Consider the following 16,851-nt stretch of genomic DNA (forward strand, 5'->3'; position numbering starts at 1 on the left):
TGTAAGTGAAGGGTTCCACTTTTGTTGTCACTAGGTGCAATCACTGTACTCTTAGCTCTACTCCCAGCACTGCTGGCCCCTAATCCACTTCTTACCCCAGTACTGCCCCTGCTAATATCTACTCTTATCCCCTCCCCAACCCCAGCACTGCCTGCCAATAACCCCCTTTGCCCCCAGTACTGCCCCTGCTAATATCTACTCTTATCCCCTCCCCACCCCCAGCACTGCCCCAGCAATGCCCACTCTTATCCCTTACCTGTCCCCAGCACTGCCTGCCCCTAGCCCTCTTACCACCCCCAGCACTGCCTGCCCCTATCCCTCTCACCCTCTTAATACTTATATAGGAAGAAATCATAAAATGAATAATTGTCAGTACTTCTCTGTCACCCCAGATAGACAGGAGAACACAGAAGGGGTAGAGGTGAGCGTGAACAGAAGGTTAGGATGAGACCCATCTTGGGTGTAATGAAGAACTGAGGTCTGGAGAACCTATCTAATGTTACAGTATGTGAAGAGTGTGATAGGGAGCGATGATTTCATTTTCCTCTATTGTGCTTCTTCCTGCTAATGTTCTATTTCCGGTGTCACCGGACCCCCTTGTACTGTACACTTAATAAACCGTGTATTATGTGTACGCCCTATTCTGTCCCTCCCTAAGCTACATTATACATGTAATGAGTACCTTTATATTAAGGAAGTATATTTCCAGAGTATGTAAAACACAAGAACACAGGTAGAATAGGTGCAGAATGCTTTATTATGGAATTATGCTACAATAATAATTATTGACACAACAGTCACTACAGGAGCCATCACTACCCCTCAGTCATCATCACTGGAAACTGACACCACCATTACCTTTGGTAAAGGCACAACTGGCTTTACAGCAATTACCTTTACCAAATGTTATGGTGGTGTCAGTTTCCAGTGATGATGACTGAGGAGTGGTGATGTCTCCTGCAGTGACAGTGGTGTATATAATCTTCATTGTAGCTTTGGTGGAGATCTCCATTTTAAAAGCTTGGTGCGGTTAGTTGTTCACCGCGCCACATCCCCAATATGCTGAGATGACAGTTGTTATTCTGCAGGGGCGAGAGGTCTCTGACGGCCCTTTTAAAGAATGATCTTATGGCCCCCTTAATGGTATTTCTGGGGGCACAGTTATTTGTAGGTGCGCTGGTGGCCTCCCCTGTGCTCTGGGCATTGGCAACATCAGTATTGCTTGACTTGATGGGAGTGCTGGTGCCTTCCTCAGTGTTCATCATATCGGGCTTGCTGGTTTGCTCCATGATGATTGTGATATAATATCTGACTGGACCCTTAGTGATTGTCGAGGGTACATTTGGAGCCTTAGCCCTGGTGTATGTTTTGGGTGCCATCAAAGCTTCTATTTTCAGCACCGATGCCCTCCTCACAGGGATGCGCGATGGGCGAGCGTTTACCCTCTCAGTTGGTGGTTGTTGCAGCCTCACGGGTGCCAGCTGTATATGAGGCACTTGCTGCTTGCCTTGGTCTTGCCGTGGCTTCATCACTGGAAGCCGGGATGGTGGATTGCGCACCCTCTCAGTTGATGTTTGGGGCACTGGCGGCTTCTGCACGGGGATGCGAGATGGGGGCTTATACTGCCTGTCTGATAATCGTGGGAATGACAGTGTCCATTTCGCTGTGTCTTGTGGCACCGATCTTACTTGTGGCTTCGTCTTCAGTAACTTTGAATTCGACATAGCCATAGCCGATACTATACAAATAAAAGATATATAAATCAGTGACATAGCAATTCAGATAAAACAATTGACCATAACAAAGCTCTGGTTATGTTACCAATAACAATACTGCGCATACAGCTCTATTTATATGTTACTAACTAATACAAATACTGCGAATGCCGCTCTGGTTATATATTACGAACTAGTAATAATTATATGCACACAGCTCTGGTTATATATTATGAAATAATAACTATACTGCAGCTCTGGTTATATGGAACTAACTAATAACAATATTGCGCATGCCACACTGGTGGCATGTCACTTACTAATAACAATACTGCGCAAACAGCTCTGGTTATTTATTACTAACGCATAACAATACTGCACATGTAGCTCTAGTTATATATTACTAACTAATAACAATACTGCGCCTGCAGCTCTAGTTATATATTACTAACTAATAACAACACTGCACATGTAGCTCTGGTTATATATTACTAACTCATAACAATACTGCACATGTAGCTCTAGTTATATATTACTAACTAATAACAATACTGCACATGTAGCTCTAGTTATATATTACTAACGCATAACAATACTGCGCATACAGCTCTGGATATATGTTACTAACTAATAACAATACTGCACATGTAGCTCTAGTTATATATTACTAACTAATAACAATACTGCACATGTAGCTCTAGTTATATATTACTAACGCATAACAATACTGCGCCTGCAGCTCTGGATATATATTACTAACTAATAACAATACTGCACATGTAGCTCTAGTTATATATTATTAACTAATAACAATACTGCACATGTAGCTCTAGTTATATATTACTAACTAATAACAATACTGCACATGTAGCTCTAGTTATATATTATTAACTAATAACAATACTGCGCCTGCAGCTCTAGTTATATATTATTAACTAATAACAATACTGCACCTGCAGCTCTGGATATATGTTACTAAATAAATAATTATAATAACGTATGTAATAATATAAGCATACATGCATTTGCAGTACGCTAGTTAAACAATATTAAATAAATATAATAATTAGTAATAACAATAATAATTGTAATAGTAATATTAATGAGAAATGTGTCTGCATCTCTCTGGTTATATATTACTATATAATATAATAATATTATAACTATTGTTATTAACAAATGCACAGAGCACAGGATTCATACTTTACCTTGTATCCACTTATCACAAATGAGTGGCCTGTGCATGGGAGGCACTTATAATGGCTTTGTGATGTCATATTGCTTATGATGTCATACTACTTGTGATGTCATATTGCTTATGATGTCATACTACTTGTGATGTCATAGTACATTTTTTTTTTTTTTTGAAAAATGTTTTTATTAGATTTTGTTCACATGAAAAATAGAACCAGTAACAAACATGGCATTGTGTTACAAGAGTTATGGAGAACAGTACAATCAGTCTTGCAACAGCATTACATTATATATATCTCTGTACTTCGCTTCATACAGAGTAACTCCCCACTTTATATCACCTCTATGAAGATGACTTAAAGCAAGTTCCGGGGGGAATTGTCTGGGTGTGATATCAAGAAAAGGGGTTTCTTTAGCGTGTTTTCCAGTTTTTGTTATAGACAAAGGATAATGGAGTGGTCAGTGGAGAGCTCCCTCTGCATAAACAAGGCAAGTGACTGAGGGCCTTATTCTGGTTGGAGCGGCCGGGCCGTACGCGTACGTCCCGGGATTTTTTATGATCTGCGCATGCGTACATTCGCCAATGCGCAGGCGCGACCACTCACCAACGCTTACGGACGGGTCTCTACGTGCGAAAAAACCTGTACGCGAGTGTACGGTATTGGGGGCGGCATAGGGGCGTGTTGAGGGGAGCGGCCGAAATAATGAGGGAAAATGGGCGTAAATATGGGCGTACACGGGGGTGTGCACCAAAAATGAACGGTGCTACTACCGCACGATCGACTAAGGCACCGTTCATTTCGGACACAAAACAGGCGGCCGCCAACCGCCATCTCAAACCACCCCTACAGATACCGCATGCCAGCGTGCGCCTGAGTTTGCTAATTAACGCTGGTTCCTACTCAAACACATACACCTGAATGTAATAAGCAATGCTGCAGTCTATTAAGTCCAAACCATGATTTCACTACCTGCAAGCCACACACAGCACTCAAACACATTGGAAGCTTATCTTTCTATACTTCTCGACATTTAAAGGTTTGTTTAATTTAAGGTAAGAATCTTTTGAAGACCTGCTTATATATGCTAAGGTAGCTATTTGCTAAACAGTTAGACACATTCACTACGTGCTTTCATAGACTTTACACAGTAGCACACTCAATCTACACAAGTCGACATGTGTCAACGTGTTCACTCTAATACAAACATAGGTTTTGTATTTAGGATACAATAACATAAACCACATCTAACACCTACAAAGGATGTTTCAGCAATGTTTTAAGCCCATGACCACTATTTTGCACACAATCTTTGTATAGTACCCAAAATACAGAACTCTACCACTATCTCATCTGCTATGAATTGGATTTGACTACACTCTGGATGTAAGATGCCACCAATAACATTATTGCACTCACATCTCTCTAACAAAGGATTCCTACATCTGCTTATGATTCTGTCAAATCATATATATGTAAAAACTTAAAATTGCTTGTGAACAAACATGTATATCATGTTTGGCCCATTCACACATCTTTTTTTTGGGAGGACACATATGCATTCCTACACAAATGTACCTTTTCACCCTTGTTTGTCTGCCTCACCCACTCCATGAGGAAAGCATTGTTCTGGACCTGCTTTTACCTACTACTGTAGGAGCTACCTCACCTGCACACAAACTGCTTTCTCACCTATTAAGTTGCTCTGCACATGTGCTGACACAAACTAATTAGCAGGGAAAAGTTGGATAGGAACATGGGAATGGCCATGGAGAGGGTTACACATGGGAAACTTCGACCACACTTCAACAAATGTTCAAAAATACCCTGGTCAGTAAGTACACATAAATCTAGTATTTGTTTCACACAAGAAATTACACATACAACAATTTTGATTTAATTGGTAAAAGAAATTTATTTGCTGTTCAGCATCACAGCTTAAAGTGTGAACACTTTAATGTCAGAAATGAAATAAACAAATAAAATAGACACAAAAATAAAAAAACAGCCAGAACAAGAGGTTGCATATCTCCAAACATGTGTTACCCTGCAAATGCAATGGTGAAAGAAATGGGGACACCAGAATACATACTGCAACAACCAGGGTGAATACTAAGCAAGATACACACCACCAAAAATTTATCCTGCATTTGTAGAGGTCAAAATAAGAACTTTAATGCCCATGGCACGAAAATGGATAGATGGCCAACTCAGGAAGTGGATGTCCAGTGCAATTTAAACATTTGGGGTCCAACCACAGAGGAAGTGAACCAGGTCTCATTATTTGGGCCCTTTTCTCCCCCTTTTAGATGGGGCCTTGGGGACAGGGGCCTTTGGGTCAGATGGCTTGCGGCGTCTTCCCCTAGTGGACACAGGAGGGTCAGCAGAGGTGGAAGGTTGGGGAGCAGCTTGGGGTGGAACAGCAGATGGGGGATTGTCCCTTAGGGACCTGGCGGTGGGCAGCAGCTCCGCAAGAATGACATTCAGGCGGCTGAGGTGTTGGCCAATGTTTTGCATGCCAGCCGCCAGAGTGTCATTAATGCGGTTGAAGGCCTCACACTGCTGCCTGTTTGTGGCCTTCCAATCCTCCAAAAAATCCCCAATCTGCTGCTGACGGAGCGCAGCATCCACCCCTTGCTGCTCGATCCTCTCCAGCGTCACCATCATGCTCTCTTCCCATGTCTCCTGTGGCTGGGGCTGGGGGTGTCTTCTTGGTGGAGGCTGGACCACTCGCTCCACCTGTGGCTCTGCAGAGGAAGATGCTGCCGGTACATCCTGGGTTTCTGCTTCTGCTAGGATAATAATTGAAAAAAATGTCACCATCACATACGCACTAAAAAATCTCTTTCAAAATACAATGCATTACTGTGACTTACCATCAAAAGCAGCATCAAAGACCTCCGCCGGGAGCTCACTGTCCATATTGGAGATCCCCCTGACCTCGCCCACATCAATGACGTCCAAGGCGTCCTGCTCCAGGGGGGTATACTCCAAATGATCGGGCATAGGACCTCTCCCGGTGGACATGCTGTGGTTGTACCGGTCAGTCATCTTCCTCTTCATTGCCGTTTTGAAGTCAGTCCACCTACAAGTTTAAAAATACAAATATCACCATGAGATATGTGCACCACTGTGCTACGTGTAGGGTTACCACCTAGTCCCTTTAATTCCGGACACATGTTACTTACACAGGTTCTGTGGCAGTTTAAAATTAGGTGAAGTGGAGTCTTGAAGTCAGCCAGCCACAGAACCTGTGTAATTAATATGTGTCCGGAATTAAAGGGACTAGGTGGTACCCCTAGCTACGTGACATTTCCTAGTGTGGGTGATCTTATGTTTTTTAGCAATATGTGTCCCACACACACATTCATGTCTCCATTAGGAGGCATTTCAGTGTCTCATCACATTCATTAGGCCACTAAATGCACATACATACATCACTATGCAGAAATGACATCATCCATGGCCAAATTATGCACCTCCACCTGTTGTGAAACTACACATTCCACCATAGCTTGACAATGTGGTTATTATGGAGTAATTTAACTATGGGATGGCATACTGGGATGTGTAGTTTCTCACCAGCTACATGTGCACAGTTTGCTCATTCTTGTTTCAGTAGCATCATATGGAACATGTTACAACAACTCTTTCAAAAACACACTTTCTCTTGTCCCATCACATACTTCACATGAGCAGAACTGTGCCCATAACCTCACATCACACCAATGGTGCATGTTTCATATATCAATGTGGGTTATTAGACATGGTTGTGTTCACATGTGACATTGAAGTGTAGCACTATCTACAAACACACCTTTCTATTATTCTCAAAACATACATGTAACATATGTACACACATATGACATTATCAGGGGGACAAACACCAGGGCTATTTTTCAGCAGGCTCCAGCAGCAACTGAGGCCCTTATTCTAGGTCACTCTTTCTGACCACATATTTCTTAGATGGTCAAAACCATGTGCACTGCAGGTGAGGCAGGTGTAAAACCCCACCCAAATCTGATTATCTCTGCACAAGTAACACCTGCCTCACCTGCAGTGCACATGGTTTTGTCCATCTAATAAATATTTTGTCTGAGTGAACTAGAATAAGGGCCTCAGTTCCTGCTGGAGCCTGCTGAAAAATAGCCCTGACAAACACACTAACCTTTTCTTCACCGCTAGCCAATCTCTGACCACTGGTGACACCTGGTTCACTTCCTCTGTGATCTTGTCCCAAAGCTTTCTCCTTGCACTGGCACCCGGCTTCCTGGTTGCCAATTCTATCCATTCGCGTGCCCTGGGCACTAAGATTCTTAATTCTGCCTCTACAAATGCAGGGTTTCTCTTTCTGGTGGTGGCATCCTGCTCAGTCCTCACCCTCGATGTTGCAGCCTGTTTTCTGGTGGCCCCAGTTCTCTCACCATGCACCTGCTGGGTCACACCTGTTTGGAGAGATGCAACCTCTTGTTCTGGCTGGTTGCTTGGCCCTTGTGGAGCTGGTGGAGGTTGAACAGGGCCTGTTAGTGAGGGGCCCGCTTGGTCTGGCAGGCTACCTCTCTCTTGAGCCCTCCTTCTCCGCTCCTGTTCCCTCTTCTGTAACGCTTCAAGCAGGGATTCTGCTTGTGCTCTCTGCAGAGCGTCCTCAGCTGCGGAATCGTCTGAGTTAGACATGTTTGCAGCAATTCTGGCCTGCATCTGACTGAATATTTATATGTTAATCTCCCGCCATAAACAAGGGGGCGTATATTTTTCCCGCAATGTACTTGCTAATTTACGCCGATATTTCCCGCCGATAATTGCCGCTTAAATTACGCAGGTCTCCACGCACCTGATCAATCACCTGTATATGCACATACACAGGTTGTGGAGCATTGTGTTCTGCATCGTGAAATGTGTGCACCTGTCATTCCAATGATGAGTGTTGTCAGCTGGTATCTGTTGGAGTTCGTGTATGCTTTGTGAGTCACATTTCAAAACATCACGTTATAATGCTTTCCTTACATATGTAATGAGTCTGAAATTGTCATACACCAACATGTTGCATTGGGCCCCTTTAAGCAGCGTATTTATAAGTAGACGCTTGCGTGTATTAATTTTCGCACACTGTATATACAGTACGTCTCTCCATGGAAAACGGTGTATTGTGCCCCCCCTTTAAGCAGCGTATTTATAAGTAGACGCTTGCGTGTATTATTTTTCGCACACTGTATATACAGTACGTCTCTCCATGGAAAACGGTGTATTGTGCCCCCCCTTTATGCAGCGTATTTGTAAGTAGACGCTTGCGTGTATTATTTTTCGCACACTGTATATACAGTACGTCTCTCCATGGAAAACGGTGTATTGTGCCCCCCCTTTATGCAGCGTATTTATAAGTAGACGCTTGCCTGTATTATTTTTCGCACACTGTATATACAGTTCCTCTCTATACATTGAATGCATGCTGTTGGTTTTGGTCTGTGTATATCGGAACGGTCCGCGTAAGTTTCTATTCGCATCCAGTTTGTTAATGTAAGAAGGATTAATAAAGTTAATACCAAACAAACAATTTTTTAGACCAATCAGCAAGCGCCAAAAGTGATATATGTACCTGCAATTATTAACTGCGCCATTGGCACTATGACTTCAACCAGGGCTAGGCCGTTTTCGACCCAGGAGTTGTTGGCCTTGGTTGAGGTCATGGACCGTCACCTGGGGCCCAGGGGCCCATATGTGAGCAATATGGACAAGCGGCGGGCGTATACTGCTGCCCGCCGTCTCATCTACTCCACGACCGGCGTCCGCAGAAGCCTGGGGCAAGTGGAGCGGCGCTGGTCTGACCTGCGCCGGCGGCAGCCAGTTTTGCTCTGCACACTTCGCCGCCATATTGCCCGATGTAAGTTTTTATTACTAGTATGTCTGCGTTTTTTTGCAAATGTTTTCTGTACTTTTAATAAATATGTTCCTGAGTATGTGGGTGTATATGGGGTGTATAGGGGGTGTATATGGGGTGTATAGGGGGTGTATATGGGGTGTATAGGGGGTGTATAGGGGGTGTATATGGGTGTATATGGGGTGTATAGGGGGTGTATATGGGTGTATAGGGGGTGTATATGGGTGTATAGGGGGTGTATAGGGGGTGTATAGGGGGTGTATATGGGTGTATAGGGGGTGTATATGGGTGTATATGGGGTGTATATGGGTGTATAGGGGGTGTATATGGGTGTATAGGGGGTGTATATGGGGTGTATAGGGGGTGTATAGGGGGTGTATATGGGTGTATAGGGGGTGTATATGGGGTGTATAGGGGGTGTATAGGGGGGGGTTTAAGTAGTTGCTCAGTTTTTGGGTGTAGCATATCAATTAGTTTGCATGATAACTGTCTGAAATATAACAGCAATGATAATTTGGAAGGTTATGAGCATGACTAATGTGCATTTTTCTTTCCCCCTTTTTTATGAAACCCAATCTTCGATTTCTATGTCATCAACATGAACATTTCAGCACGGGCAAGGGCACGCATGGAAGCCCGGGAGCAGGCAGCCCGGGACCAGGCAGCCCAGGAGCAGGCAGCCCTGGAGCAGCCAGACGAGGAGAAGGAAGAGGAGGAGGAAGAGGAGGAGGAGGAAGAAGAGGAGGAGGAAGAGGAGGAGGAAGAAGAGGAGGAGGAAGAGGAGGAGGAAGAAGAGGAGGAGGAAGAGGAGGCCGAGACAATGGGTCAAGCTGGGGCCCACACAATTTCCCCATCCCCTTCCCCCACCCCCTCCCCAACCCCCACCCCCACCCCCTCCCCAACCCCCTCCCCTACCCCCACCCACACCCCTACCCCCACCCCCACCCAAACCCCTACCCCCACCCCCTCCCCACCCCATTTCCAACCCCCCTACACCTCTCCACCACCCACGCCCAAACCTCTCCAATCCCCACTCACACCCACTACCTCTATCCAAATTACCATCCCATCACCCTTGCTCCTGACCCCCCCAACCACCGCACAGCCAACCAGCGGCGACCAGGATGGCTCAAGTAGCCGTAAGTAAATAATGTGTCTAATGTTTACCTACACATTTCTACACATAAACAATCACAACAACCACATATGTGTATCCAACATCAACATTAGTTGCAACATATCACTGCAGGGCGACCATGAGGTGTGTCCTGTCCTTCTCCAGGAACAAGGGTCCCCTTGGTGGTTTTTTGGAGTGTGGCCATGCCTCACCCCTTGAATAATTGACATAACAGTACATCCAATGAGATATCCGACATTAGTGGTGTGGTAGTTATGTGGCTCCAGGTGTTGGGTAACTCCAGTTCCCAGCATGATGTGCAACATAAATGTAGAGATTGTTTTGTTAATAGTGTGTGAGGCCATGCGGATGCATGCTTTACAAACATAGCTGTAGGCCTATAATTTGTACAGCAATGTCCTAAATTTAAAATAGTAAGGAGTGCTTAAGCCACAACAATGTCATAACCCTTAAATAGCACAGCCTAATTGTGAGGTTAGAGGACAGTCCCCCAAAACCAAACTACCAATTGGGATACAGCATACATTCATCCAAGAAGGAGTAAGTTAATTAATGTTATTTACTATGTACAGTATGTGTGTGTTAACATATTATTTTTTAGTACTGTGTTTACAGCAGACCCATCTTCAATGTAGTTTAAAAATGTATGTGGCCTTCACACATAACTCTGAACTTTTTATTATGTACAAATACAACAAACATTTGTGTATGTTATATATTAATTTTTTTTTTTATCCCTTCACTACAGACACTGAACAGCAGCAGGAGGAGGTGGCAGCCCTGATGCGGGAGATCGTCCTGACCCTCCTGTATTTACAGATTCTTTTTGGCCTTCTGGAGGCCCGCATTTAATTTATTTTTATCCCCCCCCCCCCTTATTATTTTTGTTCATAATAAAAGTTTAAGTTCAGATAGAAGTTGCCTGTGTTTTTAATAATAAATATGTTAGAGGGCTTGTAAGGGTAGGTACATACAGATGTGTAATGTAAGTTATATTTGTAATTTGAGGTGAGGGGTAATGATTGATGTGTGAATGTGTGTGTTTTTGAGTAAAATAACACATAGTGAAAATGCATGAATGTTTAATGTTGTTCGATTAAAACATCACACATAACATCAGGGTAGGTATACATGTTACAGCAATATGGGGACACATAGATAGTGATTAAAATGCCACATTAGAACATAACAAATATACATGTAATGAGGGTTACAATGTTGTTTTATTAGGTCTTTATTAAGGTAGACAATTGAGTTAATAGAAAACAATAATTGAATAACAAATAGATTAATTAATCAATTGTCAGAATTGTAGTTGAAAGGCAAGATTTGCAGGTCCATATATGTGAAGGGTATGCCAGCATACACGGACGTACGCTCACTCTCACGAGCGGTGACATAAGCTGAGTTTTCCATTGAAAACAATAGGGACCCGTCCGTGCAAGCTGGCGTACGCTCAGATCTCCGCAAGAAGTCGTTGGGAAGACGGACGAAAGACGTCCGTAAACGGCGGCGTACGCTCAGTTGTACGCCAGTTGTCGGAGTGTAAGGGCTGGCCCGTCCGCGTACGTTGCCGTACGCTCATTTGTACGCCACTCCCCTTCTACGTTGTTTCTGCCCGTACGTAAGCGGCTGATTTGTGGGTGGACTTAACCCCAACGGCCGCGTACGGCTAGCGTACGTTAATAGTGAACGTACGCACGTTTGGCCGCTACGATCAGAATAAACTCCATAGTGTACATATAGGTAAATTAAATTATACCACAACTAACATAACAGAATTATAGAGGATGCGATGGGAGGTTCCTGAGGGAGCAGGTTAATATTATTGTGAGAGAGTAAAGGGGGAAAAAAAAAAAGAGAGAGAAGAAAGGAAAAGGAGAGGGGGGGGGAGTGGTAGAGAAGGGGGGGGGGGGAATAAGAAAGGATCAGAGTAGATAGGTTAGGAGTAGGGATATACCTTGGGTTGGACATGCATAAAAATACATTGGTTAAAGGTTATAGCGATAGTTATAGTTAGTTAATACAATTTTTCTTCAGTGTTTAGTAACATGAGATGAATCTTCATAGCACAATACTATAGACAGAGAAGAGGGGTATCATAGTACATTTTTAATACATGACAGGGTATTGTCTAATCGCTGTGCCCAATTATCCCCCCACAAATGACATAACTCTCTTGTTGGATAAAATTGGCCACAGCAGCCATCTTTATTGAAACAATACAAAATTAACAATAATCAAAAACATTCCCCACGGAAGGTGGTCCCCGAGGCCCTCAATAAATCAATCCACACCTCTAAGCACTTCCAGGAGTTGTTACCCCCAGCCGATAGCGATTGGCTCGAGGGCACCAATTGTCAACACCCAGTGCTCATTAATTAGCCTCACCCAGGGGAGTCCAGCCCCCTCATGGGGCCCTCCCCGCCGCATAATTAAGCCTCAATGCCACTAACCTCGAGGACCCCCCTCCGCCACCAAGCACGGGGTTAAACCCTTGACCCCGAGCGACCCCCCCACATCCGGAACGCTGTTTCTATTCCTTCCTGTAGTCCCAAGGACCAAACATCGATCCCTACAGCGTTCAAATGCACACCGTCTCCTCTCCAAAAAGCACCGGCACCAGACTCAAGTTCCTTGTGCCTCACCACCACCGCGCCGTTTCTAGCCATAAAACGCCCAATTGCCCTGTTGACTTTTATCCGTGCCTTATTGATCTTGTCAGCCGACCTTGCATCCCTCCAATAACGGCGCGGCACAATATCCGACCAAACTGTGATCACCTCTGGAAACATTGCCCATAACCGTAAGAGATCAAACTTGATATCCCGTATCAACTCCCTAAATGGTCTGCTCCCAAGGTCATTCCCTCCCACGTGCAAAACTAATATGTCGGGAGCCCTATCCAGCCGCACAAAACGGTGAAATTCCTGTAACACTCCACTCCATACCATACCGCGCTTCCCCAGCCAGCGAACCACTGCCTCCTCTCTATCCAAACCCAGCTGGCGGCCGTTCGGTCTGACATCAGCCCGCAACGCTCCCCAAAAGACATATGAATGTCCTAAAATCCAAATCAGGCACGGGGAATGCCCTAAAATTAGAAAGCACACCATCAGTCTCAACAATCCCCTAAACGAACATATGAACGAAAACGAGACGATTCCCATCGCCCAATGCGCTTAATCAGCTCATCTCCCAAACCCAACCTAGCAGCCTCAGTTGCGGCCCCGATGCGGAAAGAGTGACCCGCGTATTCCTCCCCCTTTAGGCCCAACGTCCGCAGGACTGCTCTAAACACGCTAGTGAACTGGAACCGTGATAAAAAGGACCCATTCGCATGCATCAGCAAAGGATCACTTTCTCTGCCCACTCTGACTTCCTTAAATAACCTTAGCCGTGCCACCGGGCACATATCCGAGCCTAGTACAGAGAAAAGAACCACCTTCTTCCCCCTCCCTAATTGATCCGTCTTAGACCTCCTCACCACTAGCTCCACCCTATCCGAGTATAAATCCACATCCTCCCCTAACAAACCTCCCGGCCTGGAGACGCTTGGACTCACGAGTTCACCAATCCGCAGTGCCCCGAAGAAGGCAAGCGAAAAGGCTACCCCGAACAACCTTTCCTCGAAATTGGAACTACAGACCTCACCCAACTTCCTGCCCATATTCTGCAACAACTGGAAGGACACCGGCCTTCTCTGATCCTGTACTACATGGCCTTTTCTTCAGCCTTTTAAAGCCTGCGCAATCAGGAAATTCTTTGTGACATCAGGCCTCCAACCTGCACGAAACCCAAAAGCTAAGCCCGCCATACAGCGCGTGATCTTTGCCACTGACCAACCAATCTCCTTACAATGGCCTATGTATAGCAAGACAGCCAACTCGTCATCATCCTCCTTCAAACCTACTACCTCACGCCATTCTAACCAGCTCCGCCATTCCTGATTGTATGCCGACCATGTATTTGGGGCCAAGGATTCCCTGATGAGCTGATCGACTACCCGTCCAGCAGAGCCCAGAGCCGACTCGGGAACCCGGTCCCCTCCCTGTCCGCCTCTGGTGCCAACTCCCGGAATCGTTCCCACTGTGAACGAGATAAAGAATCCGCAATGCCGTTAGAGACACCGGGAACGTGCCTAGCCACAACCCACAAATTCAAAGCCATTCCAATACCAACTGCTGCAAAATAGTAACCACCGGCGGTGAAGATGCCGACAATTGATTAATAGCCATGACCACCCCCAAATTATCGCAGTAAAAACAAATCTTCCTATCGCGGAACAGCTCACCCCAAACAACCACAGCAATCAAAATAGGAAACAATTCCAACAATGCTAAATTTTTAACCAAGCCTCTCTGCACCCAAGACTCCGGCCACCGGCCCACACACCAATGTCCCTGGCAATAAGCCCCAAAACCGCCACTCCCAGCGGCGTCTGTAAAAAGGTCTATCTCTGTGGCCACGCAAGTGTCTGACATCCACAAAGCCCTGCCATTAAAGGTTTCCAGAAAAGATGCCCACACCCGCAAGTCCCCTTTCAACTCACTACCTAATCTGACAAAATGATGAGGAAGAACCACCCCTGCTGTCGCTGCTGCCAGCCTCATGCTGAAAATGCGGCCCATCGGCATAATGCGACACGCAAAATTCAACTTACCCAGCAAGGACTGTAATTCCCTCAATCTGATTTTCTTCAACAGCAACGCCCTCCCTACCTCGGCCTTCAAACCCAGTAATTTTTCTTCAGTCAAGCGACACTCCATATTCACAGTATCAATGACAATACCCAAAAAACTGATCACAGTCGCAGGGCCCTCCGTCTTTCCTGGAGCAAGCGGGACCCCAAAGTCTGCCGACACCCTTTCAACAGTCCTCAACAATAAATCACACAAACCGGTCCCCCCGGGACCAATACATAAGAAATCATCTAGGTAATGAATAACTGAACTGCACCCAGAGACATCCTTAACCACCCACTCCAAAAAGGAACTAAAGGCCTCAAAATAAGCACACGACAAGGAGCACCCCATCGGTAAACAACGATCAACAAAAAACTCCCCATCCCAACAACATCCCAACAACCGCAAACTGGTTGGATGAACAGGCAGCAACCGGAATGCCGATTCAATATCAGTCTTTGCCAACATGGCCCCTTTCCCAAACCGCTTCACCCACTTAACAGCCGCATCAAAGGATGTATAAACCACCGAGCAGATGTCGGGGTCAATGCCATCATTGACCGACGCCCCTTTTGGGAAGGATAAATGGTGTATCAGACGAAACTTGTTCGCCTCCTTTTTTGGCACCACCCCCAACGGAGAGACTATCAAATCTGGCCACGGTGCCGCCCTAAACGGTCCAGCCATACGACCCAGCTGCACCTCCTTAAACAGTTTTTCCTGCACCACTTCAGGATGCTCCCTAGCAGACTTCAAATTCCTCCTAAAACTTCCTGACACCTGCACGTCAGAAGGTATCTTAAAACCTTCCCTAAACCCCTCCTCCAACAAGGCGGCTGTCTGCTGGTCAGGATACCTACGCAGATAACCCAGCATCCTTTCCAGCCGAACTGGTGTCGCCCCCTTTTGAACTACTGTCTCGGGACTTCCCTCTGAAGCATTTATTTGCCCCATGGTTCCCTCCACATGATGAACATTCATGCTTGAATTTGCATTTTGCTCCAAACCGGCATGACCTGTCGTTGAAGGCAAAGCAGAGTCCCTTCTGCATGGCCGTCCCGCTTGTGGCCTCTCTCGGCCCCCCCCCCATCCCCACGAAAGGGCTGCCCACTTTTTATGGGGGCCGTTACCCTTAACCATAAAGCAATATCCTTATGATCCCAACGAATGTTGGGGCGAACCGCCTTCCTCTGCCTAAACTGCTCATCATACCTGAGCCAAGCCATGCCCCCGTACACACGGTATGCCTCTCCTATCGCATCCATGTAACAGAATAAGCCTGAACAATTGTCAGGTGCCTTCTCCCCAATCACACTAGCTAAAATAGCAAAAGCTTGTAACCAATTTGTGAATGACCGCGGTATCAGCCGATACCGCCGCCGTTCCTCCTCCTTTTTCTCCTCCTTGCGGGGCCTATCCAGGTTAAAACGCTCTAAGGGTAGTAATGAAAATATATCCACATATTCCCCTTTCCAAATCTTCTCCCTCACCTCCTGCTTCAGGTGGGCCCCCAATGGCCCCTCAAAACATACATACACCTCCCCTTTCGCAGTGTCACTAAGCCTCCCACTCTCATCCTGCGTCACCACACTGCCCCCTTCAGCCCCTGCCCTGCTGCTGCTTTGCTCCCCGCCGGATACCAGCACCACGCTGCTCCCCGGCACCCCACTGCTAACCGGCACCCCACTGCTAACCGGCACCCCACTGCTAACCGTCACCCCACTGCTAACCGGCACCCCACTGCTAACAGGCACACTATTACTGACCGGCACACTAATGCTAGCTGGTGTGCCTGAATTCTGCGGTGCCCATGCTGCCGCCGGGGACGGCCCCGCCCCCTGCCGCAAACCCACCAGCCAATCTGCAAAACCACTCAATAATTCGGTAAAGCCCCTACTCATTTCCCCCTGGGGGGCTAACCCTCCCCCCCCTGACTTTGTGCTAAAGCATTAATAGACATAGAGACAGACTCACCAGGCTGCCTGGGGGCTGTGAACCCAGCAGCCGCAGGTCCAGTGTCCTGACGGGTCCCAGATGAAGAAGGACCAGGTATCTCTCCATCGTCTGCTGACGCTGCCATCTCTCTTCTCCTGTCATCCCCACCTTCAGGTATAGCACCAGCCGGCGTGACCTCATTGGAGGCGGAGCCAGCTGTGCGTCTCTCGCTCCGTGTACCAGGCCTGCGGTCCGCAGCCTGTACTTCTGCCCCCCTGGCACGACTCACCCCGCGCTGGGCAGCAGCATG

General features: G+C 46.2%; 1 protein-coding gene across 1 annotated transcript; it reads right to left on the reverse strand.

Moving 5' to 3' along the window:
- Nucleotides 1-1,617: 1,617 nt before the first annotated feature.
- LOC146058485 (uncharacterized) lies at nt 1,618-5,997 on the reverse strand. Its single transcript, XM_083170775.1, has 3 exons — nt 5,785-5,997; nt 5,358-5,700; nt 1,618-1,738 (listed from the first exon to the last, which is right to left on the reverse strand). Exons 1-3 carry the CDS (start codon nt 5,969-5,971, stop codon nt 1,618-1,620), a joined length of 651 nt encoding a protein of 216 aa, XP_083026901.1. The 5' UTR covers nt 5,972-5,997.
- Between the last annotated feature and the right edge of the window lie 10,854 nt (nt 5,998-16,851).

This window comes from Crinia signifera, chromosome 2 (assembly GCF_055691185.1).
Source record: "Crinia signifera chromosome 2, ASM5569118v1, whole genome shotgun sequence".
NCBI classification, from domain to species: domain Eukaryota; kingdom Metazoa; phylum Chordata; class Amphibia; order Anura; family Myobatrachidae; genus Crinia; species Crinia signifera.

What these genes read in the sequence shown, in the direction of transcription:
- LOC146058485 (XM_083170775.1), bottom strand. Translation starts at nt 5,971, where the DNA reads ATGAAGAGGAAGATGACTGACCGGTACAACCACAGCATGTCCACCGGG. An exon ending in CTTTGATGCTGCTTTTGATG is followed by an intron (nt 5,701 to 5,784) that starts GTAAGTCACAGT and finishes TTATTATCCTAG; the next exon opens with CAGAAGCAGAAACCCAGGAT. An exon ending in GAGCTGCTGCCCACCGCCAG is followed by an intron (nt 1,739 to 5,357) that starts GTCCCTAAGGGA and finishes TTATTTGTATAG; the next exon opens with TATCGGCTATGGCTATGTCG.